The sequence below is a fragment of the Scyliorhinus canicula genome, chromosome 2 (genome assembly GCF_902713615.1).
Source record: "Scyliorhinus canicula chromosome 2, sScyCan1.1, whole genome shotgun sequence".
NCBI lineage: Eukaryota > Metazoa > Chordata > Chondrichthyes > Carcharhiniformes > Scyliorhinidae > Scyliorhinus > Scyliorhinus canicula.
In genome coordinates, this window is record NC_052147.1 from 102,681,035 (window position 1) to 102,702,414 (window position 21,380).

The 21,380-nt window shown below is 46.0% G+C and overlaps 1 protein-coding gene across 1 annotated transcript in view; it reads right to left on the reverse strand.

Annotated features, from left to right (window-relative positions):
* bub1bb (BUB1 mitotic checkpoint serine/threonine kinase Bb) overlaps positions 1 to 21,380 on the reverse strand; it is a 132,640-nt gene that overhangs the window by 1,723 nt on the left and 109,537 nt on the right. Inside the window, exons 18-22 of the mRNA XM_038784090.1 lie at positions 12,171 to 12,271; positions 7,917 to 8,078; positions 6,637 to 6,779; positions 4,989 to 5,154; positions 358 to 455 (exon numbers count right to left, since the gene is read on the reverse strand). Coding sequence (XP_038640018.1) covers positions 358 to 455; positions 4,989 to 5,154; positions 6,637 to 6,779; positions 7,917 to 8,078; positions 12,171 to 12,271 — 670 coding nt within the window. The remainder of the gene's footprint in view (positions 1 to 357; positions 456 to 4,988; positions 5,155 to 6,636; positions 6,780 to 7,916; positions 8,079 to 12,170; positions 12,272 to 21,380) is intronic.

Here is a 21,380-nt window from a genome sequence, read left to right on the forward strand (position 1 = left end):
GATGGAGGGCTGGGGAAGTAGTGCAGTGGAGGAAGTGGAGGTGAACAGACCCTCATTCTAGCATCCATTTCAAAAGATGCATTATTTGACAAGAAAGCGGGTCACTCCCAGGTGGTGAATGACTAATGATACGATTCTCAGCAAAAATAAAGTCAAGGACTACAGGTGTAATAAGTGATGCACCATTCAATGCGCTAGCAGCAATATGCCCAGCCCGTTTTAAACAAGAGCTTCCAGGTCACGACATTATCGATGCTTAACTCATTTAGCAATACAAACTAGCTCATTGATTTTACATTTCATTTTGAAAATGCAGTACCTACATTGCACAATACAGAAATAATGCCATTAAAATACCTGCAGGACGCGAGACCAGGTATTCCCTTTTTGCTGACAACCATATGCTTTCCAAATAGCAGGAAATGGACAGTATTTGCAATCCCAAGAAGATCAATCTGTAAGAGCCAGTAATGAGGGTTAAAGTTAGAGCATACAACTCAGCTTGTGGCTTGGCTCATGCATAGCGGCACACTTTTCATTGCATCTTATTGGGGGGGGGGGGGGGGGGGTTGGAGGGCAAGAGTAGGGGTTGGGGAGATAGAATATAGAACAGTTCAGCTCAGAACAGGCCCTTCGGCCCTGATGTTGTGCCGAGCAATGATCACCCTACTCAAACCCATGTATCCACCCTATACCAGTAACCCAACAACCCTCCCCCCCCTTAACCTTACTTTTTAGGACACTACGGGCAATTTAGCATGGCCAATCCACCTACCCCGCACATCTTTGGACTGTGGGAGGAAACCGGAGCACGGAGGAAACCCACGCACACACGGGGAGGACGTGCAGACTCCGCACAGACAGTGACCCAGCCGGGAACTGAACCTGGGACCCTGGAGCTGTGAAGCATTTATGCTAACCACCATGCTACCGTGCTGCCCAGTTACTTTTGAACTGCAACAGTAAGGTTTTAGTAAATATACTTTCCTGGTAAATTTAAAAATGTTCTGCTATAATTCAGTTTTTTGCAGATACATTCTCATATCATAGAATTTACAGTGCAGGAGGCTATTCGGCCCATCAAGTCTGCACCGGCCCTTGGAAATCGCACCCCACACCGTAACCCAGTAACCCCACCTAACCTTTTTCGACACTAAGGATAGTTTAGCATGGCCAATGCACCTAACCTGCACATCTTTGGACTGTGGGAGGAAACTCGAGCACCCTGAGGAAACCCACGCAGACACAGGGAGAACGTGCAGACTCCGCACAGTGACCCAAGCCAGGAATCGAACCTGGGACCCAGGAGCTGTGAAACAACTGTGCTAACCACTGTGATACCGTGCTGCCCCATCTTGGGTTTTTGCAGTTCTTGGGCAGTGTTAGGAAAACAAAGATAGTTTGAAGGGATTTATATTTGTCTGATAAACATTAAATTAAACCCACTTAAAACTATAACTTATTTCTAATATTTCTGTGCCTGGAAGGGTAAAACCTATAGCAAGATTCATGCTGGACAATTATGTTTGTACATGTGGGGATTGGTTAAGTTCCAACTGTGTTTATATTGTGCTTAGAGAGGACTACGGCATGGAGAATAAGCAATTTAGTAGTGGTTGCTTAGCAACTGGAGCCTTATAAAGATAGAAAAGCTTTTAAGTTTTAAAGACAGGGGATTCAACAGCTGTCAATTCTTCCAGGAAAAGTAGGGCAAGACAAGGGAGTTGCAAAGATGCACGCTTCCTAAGGAACAAGATACAATCCAGATAATCAGGGAATTGGGACAGAAAGATGACCGAAGTTAAGAGAACAGAGACGAGAGAAAAATCAAGGAAGAGTAAACAAAATGTTCGGAGTCAAAGAGACAATTGCGGTAACTAGCTTTAAAGTGGGACAGCAGACTTCAGAGGTAAATGGAATGTTCTGATGCCATTTTAATACAGTCTGGAAATTGAGTGTTAAAGCTATTGTGAACAGTTTGTACAGCTGTCAAGACAAAGAAACCCGAAAGGGGCTAGTGCAAAGTTCTGGACAGGATTCGCTGTTTAGTGGAGCGGCAGCTTTGTTTAAAAATGTAATTTGGAAAGCAAACCGCCGAGGGAAAGTATTATTACGAGAGAAGATTTTAAAGCCATATTTTGGGAGTGGAGTTTGGAAACGCTCAGTGATATCATCTGGGAGATTCTGAGGAGAAACCATCAGGCATCATCAACTTGGCTTCAGAACAGTGTGTATTTGACTACAGACATTTTGTGTGCTTAAAAGCGTGTTAATGAGACCATTGCAATTTAAGATGTACTTTGTAATCAGTGTTAATCGTGAAACCTGTGTGTAATCGTTAAGCTAAAGGGGGAGTAAAGCAATATTGTATAATAATCTAATTTTCATGTTTAGTAAATGTTTTCTTCCTTGTTAGAACTAATTAGCAGTCCTGTGACTTTATTCCTCCATGTTTTACTTTTAAAAGTTAGTCTTTTGAGGCAGTGTAGCATTCTGGGATCTTTCCGTCCAGTTATATCAATTGGGATCGTAACAGGTAGCTTATCAAAGAAGCTAGTTCTTCACTTGTGAACTGGGACAGTTAGCACCAGCAAGCTATTCAATCATACAGGGCTTATAGTGAAGTCTTAATTGGATCAAAACCATAGACATGTACTTTCTAACAATTAGTGACATCTGGAATTTGGATTGGCCAATACTGGCTAGCACACAGGCACAGAAGCCATAATTTCACTGTTCACAATGGCCACAGAATAATGCAGTGGCTTGCTGTTCATTCAAGTTTAATAAAGATCCAACTGAAATTTAAACCAACGTTTATGGGTTAGAGAGTTACTTTACATTATGGGTCAATAAAAGCTGCACATATATATACACAACAATAAAGGATAAACAGGCTTATACCCAAGATGGTCACTTAGACAATTTATCCTCAAAATGCATTTTAATAGTTATTTCTGGATAAGAAGCAGTTTATTTCCTTGTGCTGTATACTAGTGTTGGATAATTAACTTCAGCCAGATCATCAAACAATGCAATAAGTGACTTGTAATGATCTTGATTATGCTTCAAGGGTTTGGTAAGGTGAAATTGAAATCCCACTCCCATTAAAGACATGATCAAACCACTCTTGTATCAAACCAGGCTCACATGTTGAACTGCGTAGCTCAGTGAAATGTGATGTAAACTTTTTTTTTTAAAAAAGAGTACCTAATTATTTTTTTCCAATTAAGAGGAAATTCAGCATAGCCAATGCACCTACTCTGCACATCTTTGGGTTGTGGGGGTGAGACCCACGCAGACATGGGTAGAATGTGCAAACTCCACAGCAGTGGAGAGTGACCCAGGACTGGGATTGAACCCGGGTCCTCAGCGTGTGTGGCAGCAGTGTTAACTGTCATAATATCCACTCATGTATATAATGAGATGCAGACAGGCAGTGATTAACACACAGGATGGCCAATGAACACACAACACAGAACAACCAATCACCAGACAGGACACCACCACTATAAAGCCCACAGGGCATTAAGACTCCCGCTCTCTCGGAACCCAGATACTGAGACAGTCAGAGTGCACAAGTTAGTGGGCACTACTGCCATGTGGTAGCGAGTAAGTCTGGTCGAGCCAGTAAGAGGTCATCAGTAGGATTAGTAGAGTGTCAACCCACAGCTGAACATGTACAGCAGTCCATAATTAAATAAAACAGTGTTGGATCATCTCCTGTGTCAGACATTTGTTTCTAGCTTCCCTGCATCCAGTTGCAGTCAACGTCGAACCAACCTGCCGAACACATCACTAAGCACTGCGCCGCCATGCCACCCACATTTATTTGTTCTTAAGCTTCAGTTGGTGAGATGCGTTTTATGAACCTCAAGTCTATTTGGCATTGGGACCCTTTTTCTGTCGTGGATTGTTACAACTGAGTGGCTAACTAGGCCATTCTAGAGAGCAATCAAGATTCAATGACATTATTGTGGATCTGGGATTACAAAGATAAAATTGGCAGATGTCCTCCCTGAAGGACATTGGTGCATAAAATGAGTTTTCACAATAATTCGGTCGTTTCATGATTATTAACGAGGCTAGAGTTTTATTCGAGATTTAATTACTGAAATTCCCTGTGGTGGGATTTGAACATGGGCCTCTAGAGCGTTAGTGTATGCCTCTGGGGTTACTAGTTCAGTATAATTACCTCAATGCTATTGCCCCCAAAATCAGGAATTGTTCACAGCAGAATAATTTACGGATTTAAAAAAAATCATTTATGGGATGTGGGTGTTGCCCGCACGGCCATCATTTATCAGTCATCCCTAATTACTCTAGAGAAGGTGGTGATGAGTTGTTGCCTTGAATGGTTGCAGTCCATGTGGTGTAGGCATTCCCACACAGTGCTGTCCCACAAAGAGCAATGCGGCATTCAATATTTTCTCCTTTCCAAGTGATGACCGTTCTAAATTATTGCCACTCCAATGGATTTGAGTATATGCTCCTTAAGGATGGCACTTTGCCATGCAGATCAAAAAGCCTTTAGTTTAATAATTCCCCCATTAATTGACTGCAGATGGGGGCACTTTGCGTGCTGAGTGAAAAGGAAGAGGAAATGCAGAAAAGCAGCCTTTTTGCTCCTCCGCTGGAAGATGGGAGTTCAAGCCAGGGACACTCTTGTTTACCCAAGGTTGAATAACCAGTTTCTGAAATGTAGCTATTCTTTGTCAGCCTGCCAAGAGAAAGGGAGGGACTACTAGTGAATTGTTGTTATATGCCTTCATGTCATAATGAAAAGGTGGGGTGAGGAAAAGGGAAAAATAAATTGAAAACATTTAGAGAGGAAAGTATGAGGACCAAATCCACATCAGGGTAAACCTGCAACATGTCAACCCGACTGAGCAAGGTGATTAGCATCAATGTGTATATGTCAGCACAACTCATAACAATGCAAGTTTTTTGTCATGGAGATCTAGGTTAGTCTGCGGTTTGATGTTTACCTGGTAGGCATTAGTGCATTCTAACAGGAGGTTCTTAGAGGGGAGTGATTGCATTGTAGAAAACTTTGTAAACTTGGCAATGTCAGACTGTAGCCTCAGGTCCAAGCTGTGAGTGAAATCCATGAGCTTTACTAAACTGCTGGGACACATGGAGACATTATAAAACCTGTGGAGGAAAGCAGAGGGTCAGTTTATATAGAAAAGATCTCAAAGAAAGTATAGAATGCAAAACTCAATTATCTCCAATAATCTTGCGTACTTATCAAGAGAAAGAGGTGAATGAAAATGCGGTCCATTACATTCAGACTTGCTGCACTTTAAGCAACCATCCTCGCTTACAACAAACTCTCAACACTCGAGTTACTTTGCTGCTGTGCAAATTCAAGCTTTTTTGAGTGCAGAACTCAGCAGTGTCCAATAGGTGGGACAGGAATTCCTTTCATCTGACTTGGCCCCTCTCAAAAGAAAAGCACAGAGCTAGTCTCAACCATGGTTACCTTCCTCAGAAGCTGAAGGGAACCATAGCCAAATTAGCTGAATAGGAAACAGTACCAAGGCAAGGTGAACTGACTAGTAAAGTTATAAACTCGTTATGGATGATTCAGGGTTATTTTCTTTTTATATTGGATTTTTAAAATAAATATCCTTTCATGGGATGTGAGCATCGCTGGCTAGGCCATCATTTATTGCCCATCCTCATGTGTCTTTGAGAAGGTGGTGGTGGGCTGTGTTCATGAACTGCTACAGTCCATATGATCTATGTACACCCACAGTGCTGGCAGGTTGCGAGTCCCCCGATGTTAGACTTTGCAGTGTCAACAGGGCTTGTGTACCATTGTAGTTCCTGGTGCCTAGATCAATACCAGGTGGTCCGTCCGGTTTCATTCCTTACCGACTTTTCTTTAGCAGTTTGATGCAACTCAGTGGCTTGCTAGGCCATTTCAGAGGACATTTAAGAGTCAACCACATTGGTGCGGGTCTGAAGTCACATGTAGGCCAGACCAGGAAAGGAAGGCCAATTTCCATCCTAATTTTTAATTCCAGAATTACCAGAACTTAAATTTCACCAGCTGCTATGTTGGCATTTGAATCCATGTCCCCGGAGCATTAACCTGAGTCTCTGGATTGCTATCCAGTGACATTACCACCATGTCACCATCTCTCCCAATCAAGATTTTAAGAGTCAACTCTGATTGGCACTGAAATCTAAATAGCACCGGAATTGACCTGTGCATCATTATCCTCTGGAGCTGACTTGCAGTGAGTACACTTCAAAGTACTTGAGCATATCAGGTGCCAATTAAGTGCATTTTCTTTCTCTTAATAGGGTTTTTTCCTTTTATCAGCAGCAATTACGTTCTTACTTCTGTCAGAGTCTCAAACCTTTCTTCTATTATAGCGATATGTACAGAAAATAAAGAATAAAAGCGGCTACTTTGATTGCTTGGCTGTGGATTGTTTGTAGCTTCAATCTATGGCTGATTTACTGGTCATACTTCAGGATTTGGTGGGTCGAAGGTTTGATACAGTCGGATACTGAATTCCTGAAAATTGAACTCCCGGTCCAACCCATTGTAAAAGTACCCCAAGTCCATGCAAGAAACAAAAGGCACTACTCTTTTACTTTTATAAAACAGATTAAACTGACTTGTCACCCATGAACAGCGTTTCCGGTGCTATTCCCCCATGAACAATTTCAGCTGTATGCATCAGTTCCACTAGGGCCAGTAAGTCATGTGTCAGGAACACGACCAGTGCTTCTGGCACATATTTCCGCATCTGAGTCAGATCCTACAAAAGGAAAACAAAGGTAAACAGCTATTAGGACTTCAAAGATAGTTTGGTCCCAATTATCAGAGACTAAACTTCATTTTCAAATGAAAAAATTCAAACAAACATTTTATAAAATAATCCATTTAAAGGGAATCAAGAAATACTAACAACTTCATTATTTAATAAAATAATCTACACAAAGGGAATCAAGAAATACTAACAACTTCATTATTTAATATTATGGACATTTTAGAACAAAATTCCATAATGTAAGCCGGTATAAATAAACCACAATGACACGGCAGTCACCCCTGAAACTATTAAACTAAATATCAATTGTATTTTAAAGCCAAAAAGAAAATGCTAGAAAATCTCAGGAGGTCTGGCAGCATCTTTGACAAAGGGTCATCTGGACTCGAAACATTAGCTCTTTTCTCTCCCTACAGATGCTGCCAGACCTGCTGAGATTTTCCAGCATTTTCTTTTTGGTTTCAGATTCCAGCATCCGCAGTAATTTGATTTTATCAATTGTAATCTATTGTGCCCTATGTAATATAATCAGGAATCTCGGAATTTTTCTAGTCTCACCTCTTCTTTCTCCACATACCACTCAAATGTATGCCAGGTTAAGCTGGGGTACGGCTCTGCAGCTCTGGTTTCCCTCTGGTTCCTTACCCAAGTAGCCATTTTTCAGATATGAGCTGAATAGTAGGTGTCAGCAAACTAATAAATAAACTGCAGTCAAGCCCTGGATTGTTCTGATTTAATACACAGAACTTTCAGTGAGGGAGACATCAAATACTGTCTGGTCAGTGAGAACCTTCACTGATTTTCTACCAGTACCTTGATTAGACCACAGCTGTAGTAGCCTCACTAGCACTATGGATCAGGCTGGTTATTTCTTCTACCTCACTCAGTACTGCACCAGGAGGTGCATTTATTCATTAAGCCATTGACCAGTTACCAGGTTATTGTTTTTCAACAATTGGTAATCGACCTTCACAAATCCTCCCGGTCAAAGCAAAGAACACTTGATGGCATGTGGGATGGGAAAATAAGGACCAAAACAACCAGTATGAAATGGAGCAAGTTGTTTACTACTGCAGAATCAATATAAAAGATTCTGTTCCTTCCATGAAAATTTGCAGATCTCACCTGTAGTGTTTCACAGTTCTTGGTCTGATCCACTGTCACACATCCGTTTTGAAACATGTAGCAGCTATGATTCCGGCTGAAGTAATTATCAAACAGAGAACCGATCCGCATCTGAAGTTGTTGATTGATGTAGAAGTCCCATGGTAGTGTGTGTGAATACACCTGTTTGAGGGAAATATTCAGAGGTCAGTGTTTATGCATGCTAATGTTACATTTACTTCAATTGGAACAGCTGTGGCAAATGCCAAAACACTTCCACCCATATCCTAATTTGCACATCCTCCCACCAATCTGTAACGCAGCCCCTCATTGACTCTTCGATTAGTAATGTCTCAATTTTAAAACTACCCCGAAGTTCAAAGTCCTCCATGGCTCACCTTACCATAGCTCCATCCTCCTCCAGCCTGACAACCAAGATCTCTGCACTTCTCTGAATCAGTCCCTTGAGCACATTTGACTTCCTTTGCTTCACCATTGGTGGCCTATCTTCAGTTGCCTGGATCCTAAGCTCTGGAATTTCCTCCAAAAACCTCCTGCTTTTAGATACACTTCAAAACCCACCTGATCGATACGTTTTTGGGTCACCTGTCCTAATTAAGTCCTTTTGTGATTCAGTGTCCAACACCATCTCTGAAGCCCCTTGGGATGCTTTCTACATTAAAGACACGATTTATATTCAAGTTGGCATGGGGAACGTTGTTAAGTGAATCAGGGTATGTCTACTCAAGATAGATACCTCCAACACTTACCCCCCTCCTCCCCCTTCATTTTAAACACCATAATGGTCCCCTTCACTACACGAAAATCCCATTCACTTAGCCTGGCCAAGCTCAATTAGCTCTGGCCCAGAAATTACATGATTAAAATACTAGTCCCCATAATGCTTACTTCAACAACCTCCTCCAGTTAAACAGCTCTCTTCTCCTCCAATAGACTATAATAACAAAAAGGAGATGTTTTCTTAGTCAATGTGTTGATATCTGATACTTACTTAAATGATTTTGCTTTCTCACCTTCAAAGCCCTCCTAAATGTCTCATTGGTAACTTTGCCCTTCTCCCTATTTTTGTTTTTGTTTTCTAAGTCTTGGTGACCACACAATACCTCGGTAAAATATTTAATGATTTTGCATTGTGAAAACGCTACAGAAATTCAGGTTGCTGGTGATGGCGTCATGACTAAGAAGTTGTATCCAGTGGAAAAATATTCTAGGACAAGAAAATCTATAGCCATTCTTCAAGCACCAGGAAATGTCATATGGGCATAGGAATAAAAGAGTAAAGCAGGGCTCAAAAAACAAAACTTTGAAACTCCGTACTTTGATAATCAAAGTTCATCAGAAGGCATCGAAAAAAATGAAAATAAAATAATAATGTCTGCCCAACACATCAGCTGCTCAGATTTTTTATTTTTATTTTTTTTAAATAAATTTAGAGTACCCAATTATTTTTTCCAATTAAGGGGCAATTTAGAGTGGCCAATCTACCTATCCTGCACATCTTTTGGGTTGTGGGGGTGAAACCCACGCAGACACAGGGAGAATGTGCAAACTCCACACGGACAGTGACCCAGGGCCGGGATTCGAACCCGAGTCCTCAGAGCCGTAGGCAGCAATGCTAACCACTGTGCCACCGTGCTGCCCTATCAGCTGCTCAGATATTGGAATTTTAGCTCAATTTCCTGTGCTGGGACTCTATTCCAAAGTCCGCCATTTCTGATGTATCAGAGTGCTCATTTATCAGGCATTTTCTTTTACTCATTCGAATGATGTCACTCGCAAGGTCAACATTTACTGCACACCTTTAATTGCCCCGATGTGGTGGTGGCGGGATGCCTTCTTGAACCACTTCAGGTCATTGTGGTGAAGGTACTCCCACAGCACTAATAGGAGGGAATTCAAGGGTTTTGAACTTGTGCCAACAGCAATATTTCCAAATCAGGATGATGTGAGCGTCATGAAGAAACATTTGCACGGCGCTTCCACCTGCTTGTTAACTGTGTCGCTCTAGGTGGTAGAGATTGTAAAAGCCTTATCCTGTTGGCAGACTGCATCTTGTAGATAGTACACTCTCGTAACAATGTGCTGGAGGAAATGGATATTTAAAAAAAAAAAAATTTAGAGTGCCCAATTCATTTTTTCCAATTAAGGGGCAATTTAGCATGGCCAGTCTACCTAGCCTGTACATCTTTGGGGGCGAAACCCACGCGAGCATGGGGAGAATGTGCAAACTCCACACAGACAGTGACCCAGAGCCGGGATCGAACCTGGAACCTCAGCGCCGTGAGGCAGCAGGGCTAACCCACTGCGTCACTGTGCTGCCCGAGGAAATGGATATTTAAGGTTGTCTGCAGGGTTCCAACCAAGCAGACTGCTTTACCCTTGTCTGTATTGAGCTACTTAAGTATTGTTGGAGTCACACTCATCCAGGAATCATACTCCTGAAACCAAAAAGAAAATGCTGGAAAATCTCAGCAGGTCTGGCAGCATCTGTAGGGAGAGAAAAGAGCTAACGTTTCGAGTCCAGATAACTCTTTGTAAAAGCTAACAGACAGAGAAAGTGGGAAATATTTAGACTGTGGAGTGAGAATGAAAGATGAGTCATACCCACAGAAACCCAGGGAAACCAGGTGCTAATGGTCACAGAAACCTTGGGGAAAGAGTGCTAATGGCAGTCACCAGAGAGGACAAAATATGTGAAATGCCAAACAGCAGAGAAACTGACATCAGAGAGTAAACTCTGACAAATGTAGATGTGGGGCGAGGGGAAGGGGGAAGCAAAGTGGAGAAAGGGTAAGGAAAGGCGGATAAGATGGTTGGGGGGTGGTTTAATATATATTATGAAAGAAAGAAATGGTAAAAGACAGTTAAAATGAAATGGGATGAAAACAAATGGGTCGAGGTGGGGTGGAGCTAATCATCTGAAGTTGTTGAATTCGATGTTCAGGCCGGAAGGCTGTAGCGTGCCTAACCAGAAGATGAGATATTGTTCCTCCAGTTTGCGTTGAACTTCGCTGGAACATTGCAGCAGGCCAAGAACAGACATGTGGGCATGGGAGCAGGGGTTTTTGTTAAAATGGCAAGCAATGGGAAGATCAGGATCCTGAATGCGCACAAACTGGAGATGCTCAGCAAAGCGATCACCCAGTCTGCGTTTGGTCTCTCCGATATAGAGACCATATTGGGAGCAGCAAATGCAATAGACCAAATTGGAAGAGATGCAAGTGAAATGCTGCTTAACCTGGAATGAGTGTTTTGGGTCTGGGATGTTAACCATGGAAGAGGTAAAGGGGCAGTTTTTACACCTTCTGCGATTGCATGGGAAGGTGCCATGGGTGATGGGAGAGTACTGGGTATGGTGGAGGAGTGGACTAGATTATCTCGGCAGGGACGGTCTCTGCGGAACGCCAACAGAGGGAGTGAAGGAAAGATGTGTTTGGTGGTGGCCTCAAGCTGGAGTTGGCGAAAATGGCGGAGGATTATTCTTTGCATACGGAGGCTGGTGGGATGAAATGTGAGAACGAGAGGGACTCTATCCTTGTTTTGGGAGGGAGGGGAGGGGGCGAGGGTAGTGGCGCAGGATATGGGCCGCACATTGTTGAGGGCCCTGTCAACAATGTAGGTGGGAACTACTGACGTCTGGTGCAAATCTCAATAATATTCAACTCACTGTAGGAGCCATTACAGCCTAGAAGGATCACACTTTCAGCTGTTAGCCAATTTTCTCCAGGTTTACTCATATGTACCTGAAGACTCATTTGATTTATCCAACAATTGGGGAAGAGGTACCACAGGGAAGAGGTACCACAGGACAGAGGTCAGAATTCTGCCTGTTTGATCTTCCTAGCCAATCAATTTCAGCATCTCAACATCCCAAGACAGGTTAGCTAATTCAACAAACAGCAAATAAAGATGACTGCTGTATCAGCTTGTTTCTCATTGTTCTAAATATGCCTAAAGAATTTCCTTTAGATCAATAATGGTCCATCAGTTTAGAGATTAGACGATTCGTATAGAATGAAAAATCTCCATAAATGGGGCAGAAGGTGGGGAAATGGATATTCCTAATATACATTAATCTTCCCTGCATAAGAGAGTTCTGAAAGTACCATACACTATTATTGCCGGTCAAAAGTAAAACAAACAGCAAAGAGGTTAAACCAGGTATTTGGCATTTTTCTCCAAACCGGTAAATTGCTCAACATTGTTCCAAATAAGGGTCCTGTTATGCACCTCACCGTTTGACAGGATACCTACTTTAATTATAGCCTTGGACAAGTCCAAGCTTGAATTGGTCCCGTAGTATACATGGTAATGTTCATGTACAGCTGCTAGTTTGATGTTAAAGGTTTGCGAGCCTGTAGAAAAATAGAACAAGCATTTACTGGTGTGTAGCACCTTCCACAACCTCAAGATATCCCAAAGTGTTTACAAAAGTACTTTCGTTGAAAAATATTTTTATTTAACTATTTTCATTTTATACATAATACAAAAACAAACCAATACAACCAATCAACATAAAAGGCCCCCAATCCAACCTACCTACCCACCAGAACCAAGCCCCACCTCTCCAGAAACGCCTAATCCCTCCCCCCTCTTCCCCATGCCCCCATCAGCAACTAGCAGTGACCAGCTCTTTAAAATGCACAATAAATGGCTGCCATCCTCAGTAAAACCCCTCAATCGTTCCCGTCACTGTGTACTTGACTTTCTCGTGGTATAGGAACTCAATCAGATCTCCCAGCCACATTGAGGCACTGGGTTGAGAAGCTGACCTCCACCCCATCAGAACTCACCCCCAGGCAATCAGTGAGGTGAAGGCCAGGACATCGGCCCCTGCGCCCGTCTGCCACTCCGCCGCATCTAACACCCCAAATATGGCCACCAAGGGGCAGGGCTCCAGCTCAATTTTCAGAATCGACAACACGGTGCTAAAGAAGGAGACCCAGAAACCTACAAGCTTGGGACACGACCAGAAAATATACACATGGTTGGGTGAACCCCCTGCACAGCACCCTCACTTGTCCAACACTCCTGCAAAGTACAGCCTCATTCTGGACCTAGTCAGGTGAGCCCTATACAGCACTAAGTTGTATTAAGTCAAGCCTCGCACACGAGGACGTAGTGTTTACCTTCCGCAAGGTCTCACTCCACACCTCATCATCCCACACGGGCCAACTCCTCCTCTCTCTTGGCCTTAACCCCTTTAACCGATAGAGTCCTCCAACACAATCTATCCATAGATACCAGAACTGCTCCCTTCCTCCGACTCTGCATGCATAAGAACCCTCTCCATTAGAAAGATCGGCAGTGCCACAGGGAATGTCGGGTAGATTTGTAAGAAATATAAATATCTGAACGAGTCAGACTGCAAGAGCCCAAATGTCTCACAGTTCCTCTAAACTGGCAAACCACCCCTCCAGGAATAGATTCCCCTATTCTTTCCAACCCCTCTCCTCCCCTAACCCCAGAGCATGACATTCAGCCTCGCAGGCTCAAATATATGATTCGCACAAATCAGAGTCAGCATCAATACAGCCCCCAATTTAAAATGCTGCCAAAATTATCTCCACATGTTCAAGATGGAGACAACCACTGCATTCGATGAATATTTCACTGGTGAGAACAGGAGTAAGGCCGTTGCTAATGCCCTCAACCCAGACCCTCTACACAACTTCGATTTCATCTGCACCAAAGTGGCTCACTGATCCCGACACAATCCAACACCTTTGGCTCAGCAGCACCAAGCTCCCTGACTGTCTGTCCCTCTGAAGGGCTGTTCTGCCGATCCATATAGAGGACATGATTAATTTTAATCAATAAAAGAAAAGGATTTAGGAAGAAAAACCAGTAAACTGGAAAAAGAACAAAAGCCATGGCAAAATGTTGATCTGGACTGACTGAACCCTGCCCGCCAAGGACAGAGGAAGATTGTACCACCTCTGCAAAAATCGGTCCTGACCCTGTCCACCAAGCTCGAATAGTTCAGCTTACGGAGCCAGGCCCAATCCCGGGCCACCTGAACCCCCAGATACCTGGGGCGAAATTCTCCCCTACCCGGCGGGGCTGGGGGTCCCGGCGTAGCGGAGTGGCGCCAACCACTCCGCGTCGGGCCTCCCCAAAGGTGCGGAATTCTCTGCACCTTTAGGGGCAAGGCCCGTGCCGGAGTGGCTCCCGCTATGCCGACTGGCGCCAAAACCGGCGCCAAAGGCCTTTGGCGCCCGCCGGCTGGCGTCGGGGATGGCCGGCTACCAGCTGGCATGCGTCCGCGCATGCGCCGGGGTGTCAGCGGCCGCTGACGTCACCACCGGCTCATGCACGGTAGGGGGGGTCTCTTGGTGGAGGCGGCGGAAGAAAGAGTGCCCCGACGGCTCTGGCCCGCCCGCCGATCGGTGGGCCCCGATCGCAGGTCAGGCCACCGTGGGGGCACCCCCCGGGGTCCGATCGCCCCGCGCCCCACCCAGGACCCCGGGGGCCCGCTCGCGCCGCCAATCCCACCGGATTGGCCTGTCAGCTGCAGGACATCGGCCCATCGCGGGCCGGAGAATCGCCGTGGGGGGCACGCCAATCGGCGGGTCGTGATTCATTCCCACTTCCGCCGATTCCCAGGTGGCGGAGAATTCCAGCGGGATTTACGCCGGCCCCGGGCGATTCCCCGACCCTGCGGGTGGTCGGAGAATTCCTCCCCTGAAGTTGGAACCAGCCAACCAGGTGAGCAGCACCTCCAGATTGACTCCCCTCCCCGGGGATTAACCAGGAAGCACTCACTTTTTCCAGGTTTAACTTAAACCCTGAGAAAAAGACAAAGCGCTTCAGCAGCCTCAAAATGTTGCCCATGGTGGGAAGTGAGTCCATCACATACAGCAAGAGATCATCAGCGTAGAGGGACACCCTAAGCTCCACCCTCTCCTCATTACCCCCCTCCACTCCACCTACCCGAAGCCCTCAGGGCGATGGCCAAAGGCTCTAATGCCAATGCAAAAGTGAGGGGGGGGGGGTAAGAGACGGACGACATAGGAAACCCCTGTCTTTCCCCAATCTTGTTCCCCTGTTTAATTGGAAATACCACAAGCTCATGTTATTTTTACAGACACTGGGCTTCAGGCTTTGTACAACAATCATATCCAAGACACAACAAACTTGGGCCCAATGCAAACTCTTCCAACGCGGCAAACGAATCCTCTCATTGTAACCTATCAAGTGCCTTTTTGGCATCCAGTGCCATGATTACTTCTGGTTACGGCCCCTCCAACGGGAACAGCACCACATTTAACAACCCGCCGCACATCATACAACTGTCGGCCTTTAACAAAACCAGTCTGATCCTCCCCGATAACTCGAGGAAGACACTGCTCCAGTCTCAGTGCTAACTGTGGGCTAATTGTGGGCAGCACGGTAGCATTGTGGTTAGCACAATCGCTTCACAGCTCCAGGGTCCCAGGTTCAATTCCGGCTTGGGTCACTGTCTGTGTGGAGTCTGCACATCCTCCCTGTGTGCGCGTGGGTTTCCTCCGGGTGCTCCGGTTTCCTCCCACAGTCCAAAGATGTGCAGGTTAGGTGGACTGGCCATGATAAATTGCCCTTAGTGTCCAAAATTGCCCTTAGTGTTGGGTGGGGGTGTTGACCTTGGGTAGGGTGCTCTTTCCAAGAGCCGGTGCAGACTCGATGGGCTGAATGGCCTCCTTCTGCACTGTAAATTCTATGTAACACCGTGGCCAATATCTCAGCATCTACGTTCATTAAAGAAATAGGGCGCAACGACTCGCATTTCATTGGGTCCTTCCCCTTTTTTATAAGAAGTGAAATGGACGCTTGCATCAGGATCTCGGGCAGGGAACCCCATGCTACCAAATCCTCTAAAATCTCCACTAATAACGGTACTATCCTGCAATCATCTTATAAAATTCCAACAGGAACCCATCCGCCTCCGGGACCATATCAGTCTGCATTTGCTGTATGAAAAATGAAATGAAAATCGCTTATTGCCACGAGTAGGCTTCAATGAAGTTACTGTGAAAAGCCCCTAGTCGCCACATTCCGGCGCCTGTTCGGGGAGGCTGGTATGGGAATTGAACCGTGCTGCTGGCCTGCCTTGGTCTGCTTTCAAAGCCAGCGATTTAGCCCAGTGTGCTATAGCGGTCAAGAACCCCTCTGCTCCCAATGGCTCTTCCAACGCTTCCCCCTCTTCCATCTTGGGAACTCGAAGCCCACCAAGAACTCCAACATACCTGACCACTCCCTGGGCGGTTCCGCTCTATAACGGTTCTTATAGAAAGCTTCAAACGGCCCACTGATGCCACCCAAGTTTTGAACCTGAATAATCTCTCAGGATGGCACCTGCCAGCTCAAATGGCAAGCCATGAGATGACTGGCCTTCTCCCCATGCTAGTACATAACCCCCCTCAGGATGGCACCTGCCAGCTCAAATGGCAAGCCAAGAGATGACTGGCCCCATGCTAGTACATAACCCCCCTCAAGTGCCGCAACTGGGGCACCACCTTATCTGAGGATAATAGGTCAAACTGCATCTGCTGGTTCTTCCTGCTAGCTAGGAGCTCTGAGACTGTCACTTGAGTATCGACCATCTACCTCCAGGATTTCATCTTCCAACCATTGGCATTCCTCCTTTGCCTCCCTGTCTGTATGCTTTATGCGAGATTATCTTCCCTCTCACCACTGCTTTCAGGGCCTTCACAGAACTGAGGGCGAAACCTCTTATTAAACCACACATACTCATTTATCGCCCTTGATCTCCATGTCTGCCAACAACCCCACATCCTGCCTCCATGTCAGATGCTGAACTGGATCTATCGTTAATGCCAAATCTACCAGATGTGGAGCGTGATCCGAGATAACTATTGTGGAGTATTCTGCTTTTCTCACCCTCACAAATATACTTCATGTACTGGGGAGATAAAGGAGAATTCCCTACCCCAGAGCACATAAACTGCTTGGATCGATCCCTCCCATCTTTCATAAAAACCATCAATACCCAATATTGCAGCCAACAACCTCTTCATAAATACAACATCGCCTCAATTCGGAAAGTACACATTCACCAACACCTTCCGCCATCCCAACCATAATTATGGACCTACCTCCCTAATCTGCCTGGGACCAGACTCGGATTGATTAGGATTGCCAGTTACCATCAAGCCCCCGTGGAACACCAGGCTCACCCAGCCTTTCCAAAATCTAGTCTGATCCCTCACCTGCAGGGACATCGCTTACAAAAGCACATCAGCCCTTAAATTCTTCAAATGACAGAAAACCCTTGCTCATTTCACCGGGCCTCCCCAAAACCCCTAACTTTCAAGGTACTAGTCTAATCAGGGGCCACTCCCCGTCCCTCCTCAGGTCAGCCATTTCCACCACAAGGGAATATCCTCTCCATCTTCCAAAGCCCTAATACCAGGGCCCACCCAAGATGGCCACCAGCCCCACCCATAAAATGAGACAAAGGAAAAACCCTTGGTCATCATCAATCTACCCTTCCCCATCCCAGAAATTACCCAGCTATTTCCGCTCAAACCACAATCTCTCCTCACCATCCCCTTCCCCCCCATCATTCACACTTAAGGCACACACCACCACCGCCCCGATCCCCAACTTCCTCAGCTACCCCCTCAACCACACATACCCTCCAATACAAAATCATAAATCTCAGTTAATCAAACATATGTATATAAATCTGTTAACCAAACAATTATAGAAAAACATTACACAGTCCTCAAAATAGTCCTGCCCCATCAAAAAAAGTTCCATTCCAACCCACTCCAGTCCCTGTGCTTTAACAAAAGCCTCCGCTTCCTCCACCGTCCTAAAAAAGTGATTTTTGGAATTAAACGTTACCCTCAGCCTCGCTGGGTGCACCACACAAATACACACCGCTCTTGTACAGTGTACACGTTGTCTTGATAAAGGCCGTCAATTCTTTGTCAGCTATGCCACGGCATCCTGGTAGATTAGAATGCAGCTGCCTTTCCACCGCACCTCTCGGCCCCCCACTCCCTCCGGCAATCCCACAATCCTGAAGTCCTGTCCCTAAACCTGTTCTCCAGATTCTTGACCTTAGCATTTAGGCCCTTTTTCTCTCCTCCACCACCAGCGGCTCAGCTTCTAGTGAGGCTATCTGGTCACTCTGTCACAACAAGGTCTCCTCCACCTACTTCAGGATCACTGCATGCTACTGCACTGTCGGAGGTCTTTCACAATGTGTCCCTTATCGGGCCCAGCACATCTTCCACAGACTTTTTGAGCATCTCCATCATCTCCCTCCCTTCCCTCTTAAAATGGTTGCCTAATTGTCTTTCAAACCTGGCTGCCATTACTTCCATCAGCTTATCCACTGTATTAGGTGCAGCCGCACCCGACAAGCTTGCCTCTTCCATTTTTGCTCCCAATCGGCTTCGCACCTTCCCTATCTCCCCATCTGTAACCTTCTTTCTAATGATCATTTTTGCTGCCTTTGACATCCTCTCAAAATCAGCTAGATGGGCTGCGTCTATCCACAAATTTCCCCCAAGTTAAAAGGACCAAAAACGAGGGGTGGGATTCTCCCGTACCCGGCGGGGCGGAGGATCCTCTGCACCTTCAGGGGCTAGGCCCGGCCCGGAGTGTTGGCATCCCATCTGCCGGCGGGATAGCGGCTTGGCGCCACATCAACCAGCGCCGAAGGGCCTCCGCAGGTCGGCGCGAGTTGGCGCATGCGAGTGAGTGCCAGCAGGTGCTGCCGTCACCCCCACGCATGCACGGGAGAGTTCGTCTCCGCATCGGCCATCACGGAGGACCACAGCGGCCGATGCGGAGAGAGAGTGCTCCCACGGCACAGGCCTGCCCGCGCATCGGTGGTATCCGATAGCGGGCCAGGCCACCGTGGGGGCACCTCCCAGGGCCAGATCCCCCCACGACTCCCCAGGAACCACGGAGCCCGCCCGTGCCGCCGGTAAGGGACCTACTCTGATTTACGCCGGCGGGACCGGCTACAGACGGGCGGGACTTCGGTCCATCACGGGCCAAAGAATTCGGGCAGCCCCGGTGCCTATTGAGTCACGCCGGACCCCGCCATTATCAGAGGCGGGCGGCGCGACTCACGCAGGGCCAGTTTTTTTTGGGGTGGGCGGGAGAATTGGGAGGAAGCCGGGGGGGGCGGGATTCACGCCGACCCCCGGCGATTCTCCCACCCGGCCCGGGGGGGGGGGGGGGGGGGGGGGGGGGGGGGGGGGTCAGAGAATCCCGCTCCAGGACTCTGACGGGAGCTACTTTGTGTGTGACCTCCCTCTACATGCCACCAGCATACGTTCCTACAAAAGTACTTTTAACGCAGTCCCTGTTCTAATCTGGGCAACATTGCCACCAGTTTGAATTTGAGATCCCACAACCAGCACCAAGGTACATGATTTGGTGGATAAAAATTAGCCAAGACCCCAGGGAAAACTCTGCTGCTCTTCCTCAAAATAATGCTAGCAATCTTAATGTTCCACTTGTTTAACATGTCACCTGAAAGAAGGGGTCTCAAACAATCCAGCACTCAGTACTGGAGTACTAGCCTAGATGTGTTTAAGTCCCTGGAGTGGGTTTTGAACCCATGACTTTCTGACTCAGGGAGTGCTATCAACTGAGGTCATAAACAGAAAAAGTAGTAAAAAAAAAGTAATCGAGATGCATTAATTTAGGACAATATCAGACTATTTCTATAAAACACTATAGCAGCTGGCCAAAAAGCCGATTTTAGAAGAAGGAGATGCATTTACAGCAGCATTAGAGACTGCTGGACAAGTGGGTTAGTTTATGTTGCATTCAATACAATAGAATTTAAACATCATTTTTGATAACTGAAAGGAGAAGGGAAGAAACATTTTCCAATGGAGGCAATTCCATTGAATGTAACCAAAATATTACAGTATTCTCAAATAGCCATTAGATGGATGGCTAATATGTAAAAAAAACTGTGCTCCTTATTCATACATTTGAGACAATAAATTTTAGATCTTGAAGATGGCACAGCCTGGCTTGGCTCCATTTCATAAAATCAATAACTGCACTAATTATACCAAACAGACTGGAGTCAAAGGTATTTTATGATTTCCGCCATTAATGAGCACAGAGTTTGTTTTGAAAATAAAAATCGCTTATTGTCACAAGTGGGCTTCATATGAAGTTACTGCGAAAAGCCCCTAGTCGCCACATTCCGGCGCCTGTTCGGGGAGGCTGGTACGGGAATTGAACCCGTGCTGCTGGCCTGCCTTGGTCAGCTTTCAAAGCCAGCGATTTAGCCCTGTGCTAAACCAGCCCCTTTAGTTGTATATGTTAATACTACAAAATGCCCCATTACAAAGAGTCTGGTTTGGAACCGTCAATGCACAGGTAGCAATTTCTTGCAACTTTGCAAGAGGTGAATGTTTTTACTTTTAGTAACCACAAAAAGCATACTTGTAATTTTAATAGGATAATTATTAATTGCTTTAAACACAAACCATGGCCATATCTAAAGAACTACACATAGTCGTAATATTTGCTTTTGGGGTCGAGGATGACTTGTTTCCACACTAAAATGAGTTCTCAGGTGACTGAGGAGTCCAATGCGTGACCTACAGTGTCTGTCACAGGCGGGGCAGACGGTGGTTGGGGATGGTTACCAGGCTTACATGCATTCCTTTTGCTGTCAACACTTGGCTTCAACTTGCTCTTGGTGATGAAACTCAGCTCGTTCCCAGAAGAATTTCCTCTACTTTGGGCAGTCTTGATGTTGGTGGGGATTTAAATTTTTTTATATTTTTCTCCAATTAAGGGGCAATTTAGTGTGGCCAATCCACCTATCCTGCATTGTGGGGGTGAGACCGACGCAGACACGGGGAGAACGTACAAACTCCACATGGGTGATGGTGGGGATGTTGCTCTTTTTCCAAAGGTGACTTCGAGGGTGTCCTGGAAGCATTTTGTTTGCTCTCCTGGGGCTTGCTTGCCATGTCAAAGCTCTGAGTAGAGCACTTGCTTCAAGAGTCTCTTGTCAGGCATGTGGATGATGTCGCCCGCTCAGCAAAGCTGATCGTGTGTGGTCAATGTTTCGATGCTGGCCTGAGCTAGAACACGGACATTGGTCTGCCAATTCTAGCAACGGATTTGCAGTATCCTGCAGTGGCAGCACTGGTGGTATATCTCCAGGGTTTTGAGGTGCCTGTTGAACATAGTCCACAACTCAAAGCCATATAGGACGGCAGATATCATTACTGCTCTGTAGACCAGGCATTGTCAAACTCAGGGGCGTCGCGAGCGGGTGTCGGGAGGGTTGCGGAGCCGTCTGTCGCAGCGCTCCTGATCGCGCATCTCTGCGCGCAACAGCTACAGCAGCTGGTTGTTAATAACGCCGGCTGCAAGCGGCCTTCAAAATGGCCGCCAACATGTAAAACAAAATGCGGCCGTACTGAGCATGCGTGCCAGATCATCGACACGCACGTGCAAAGCTAT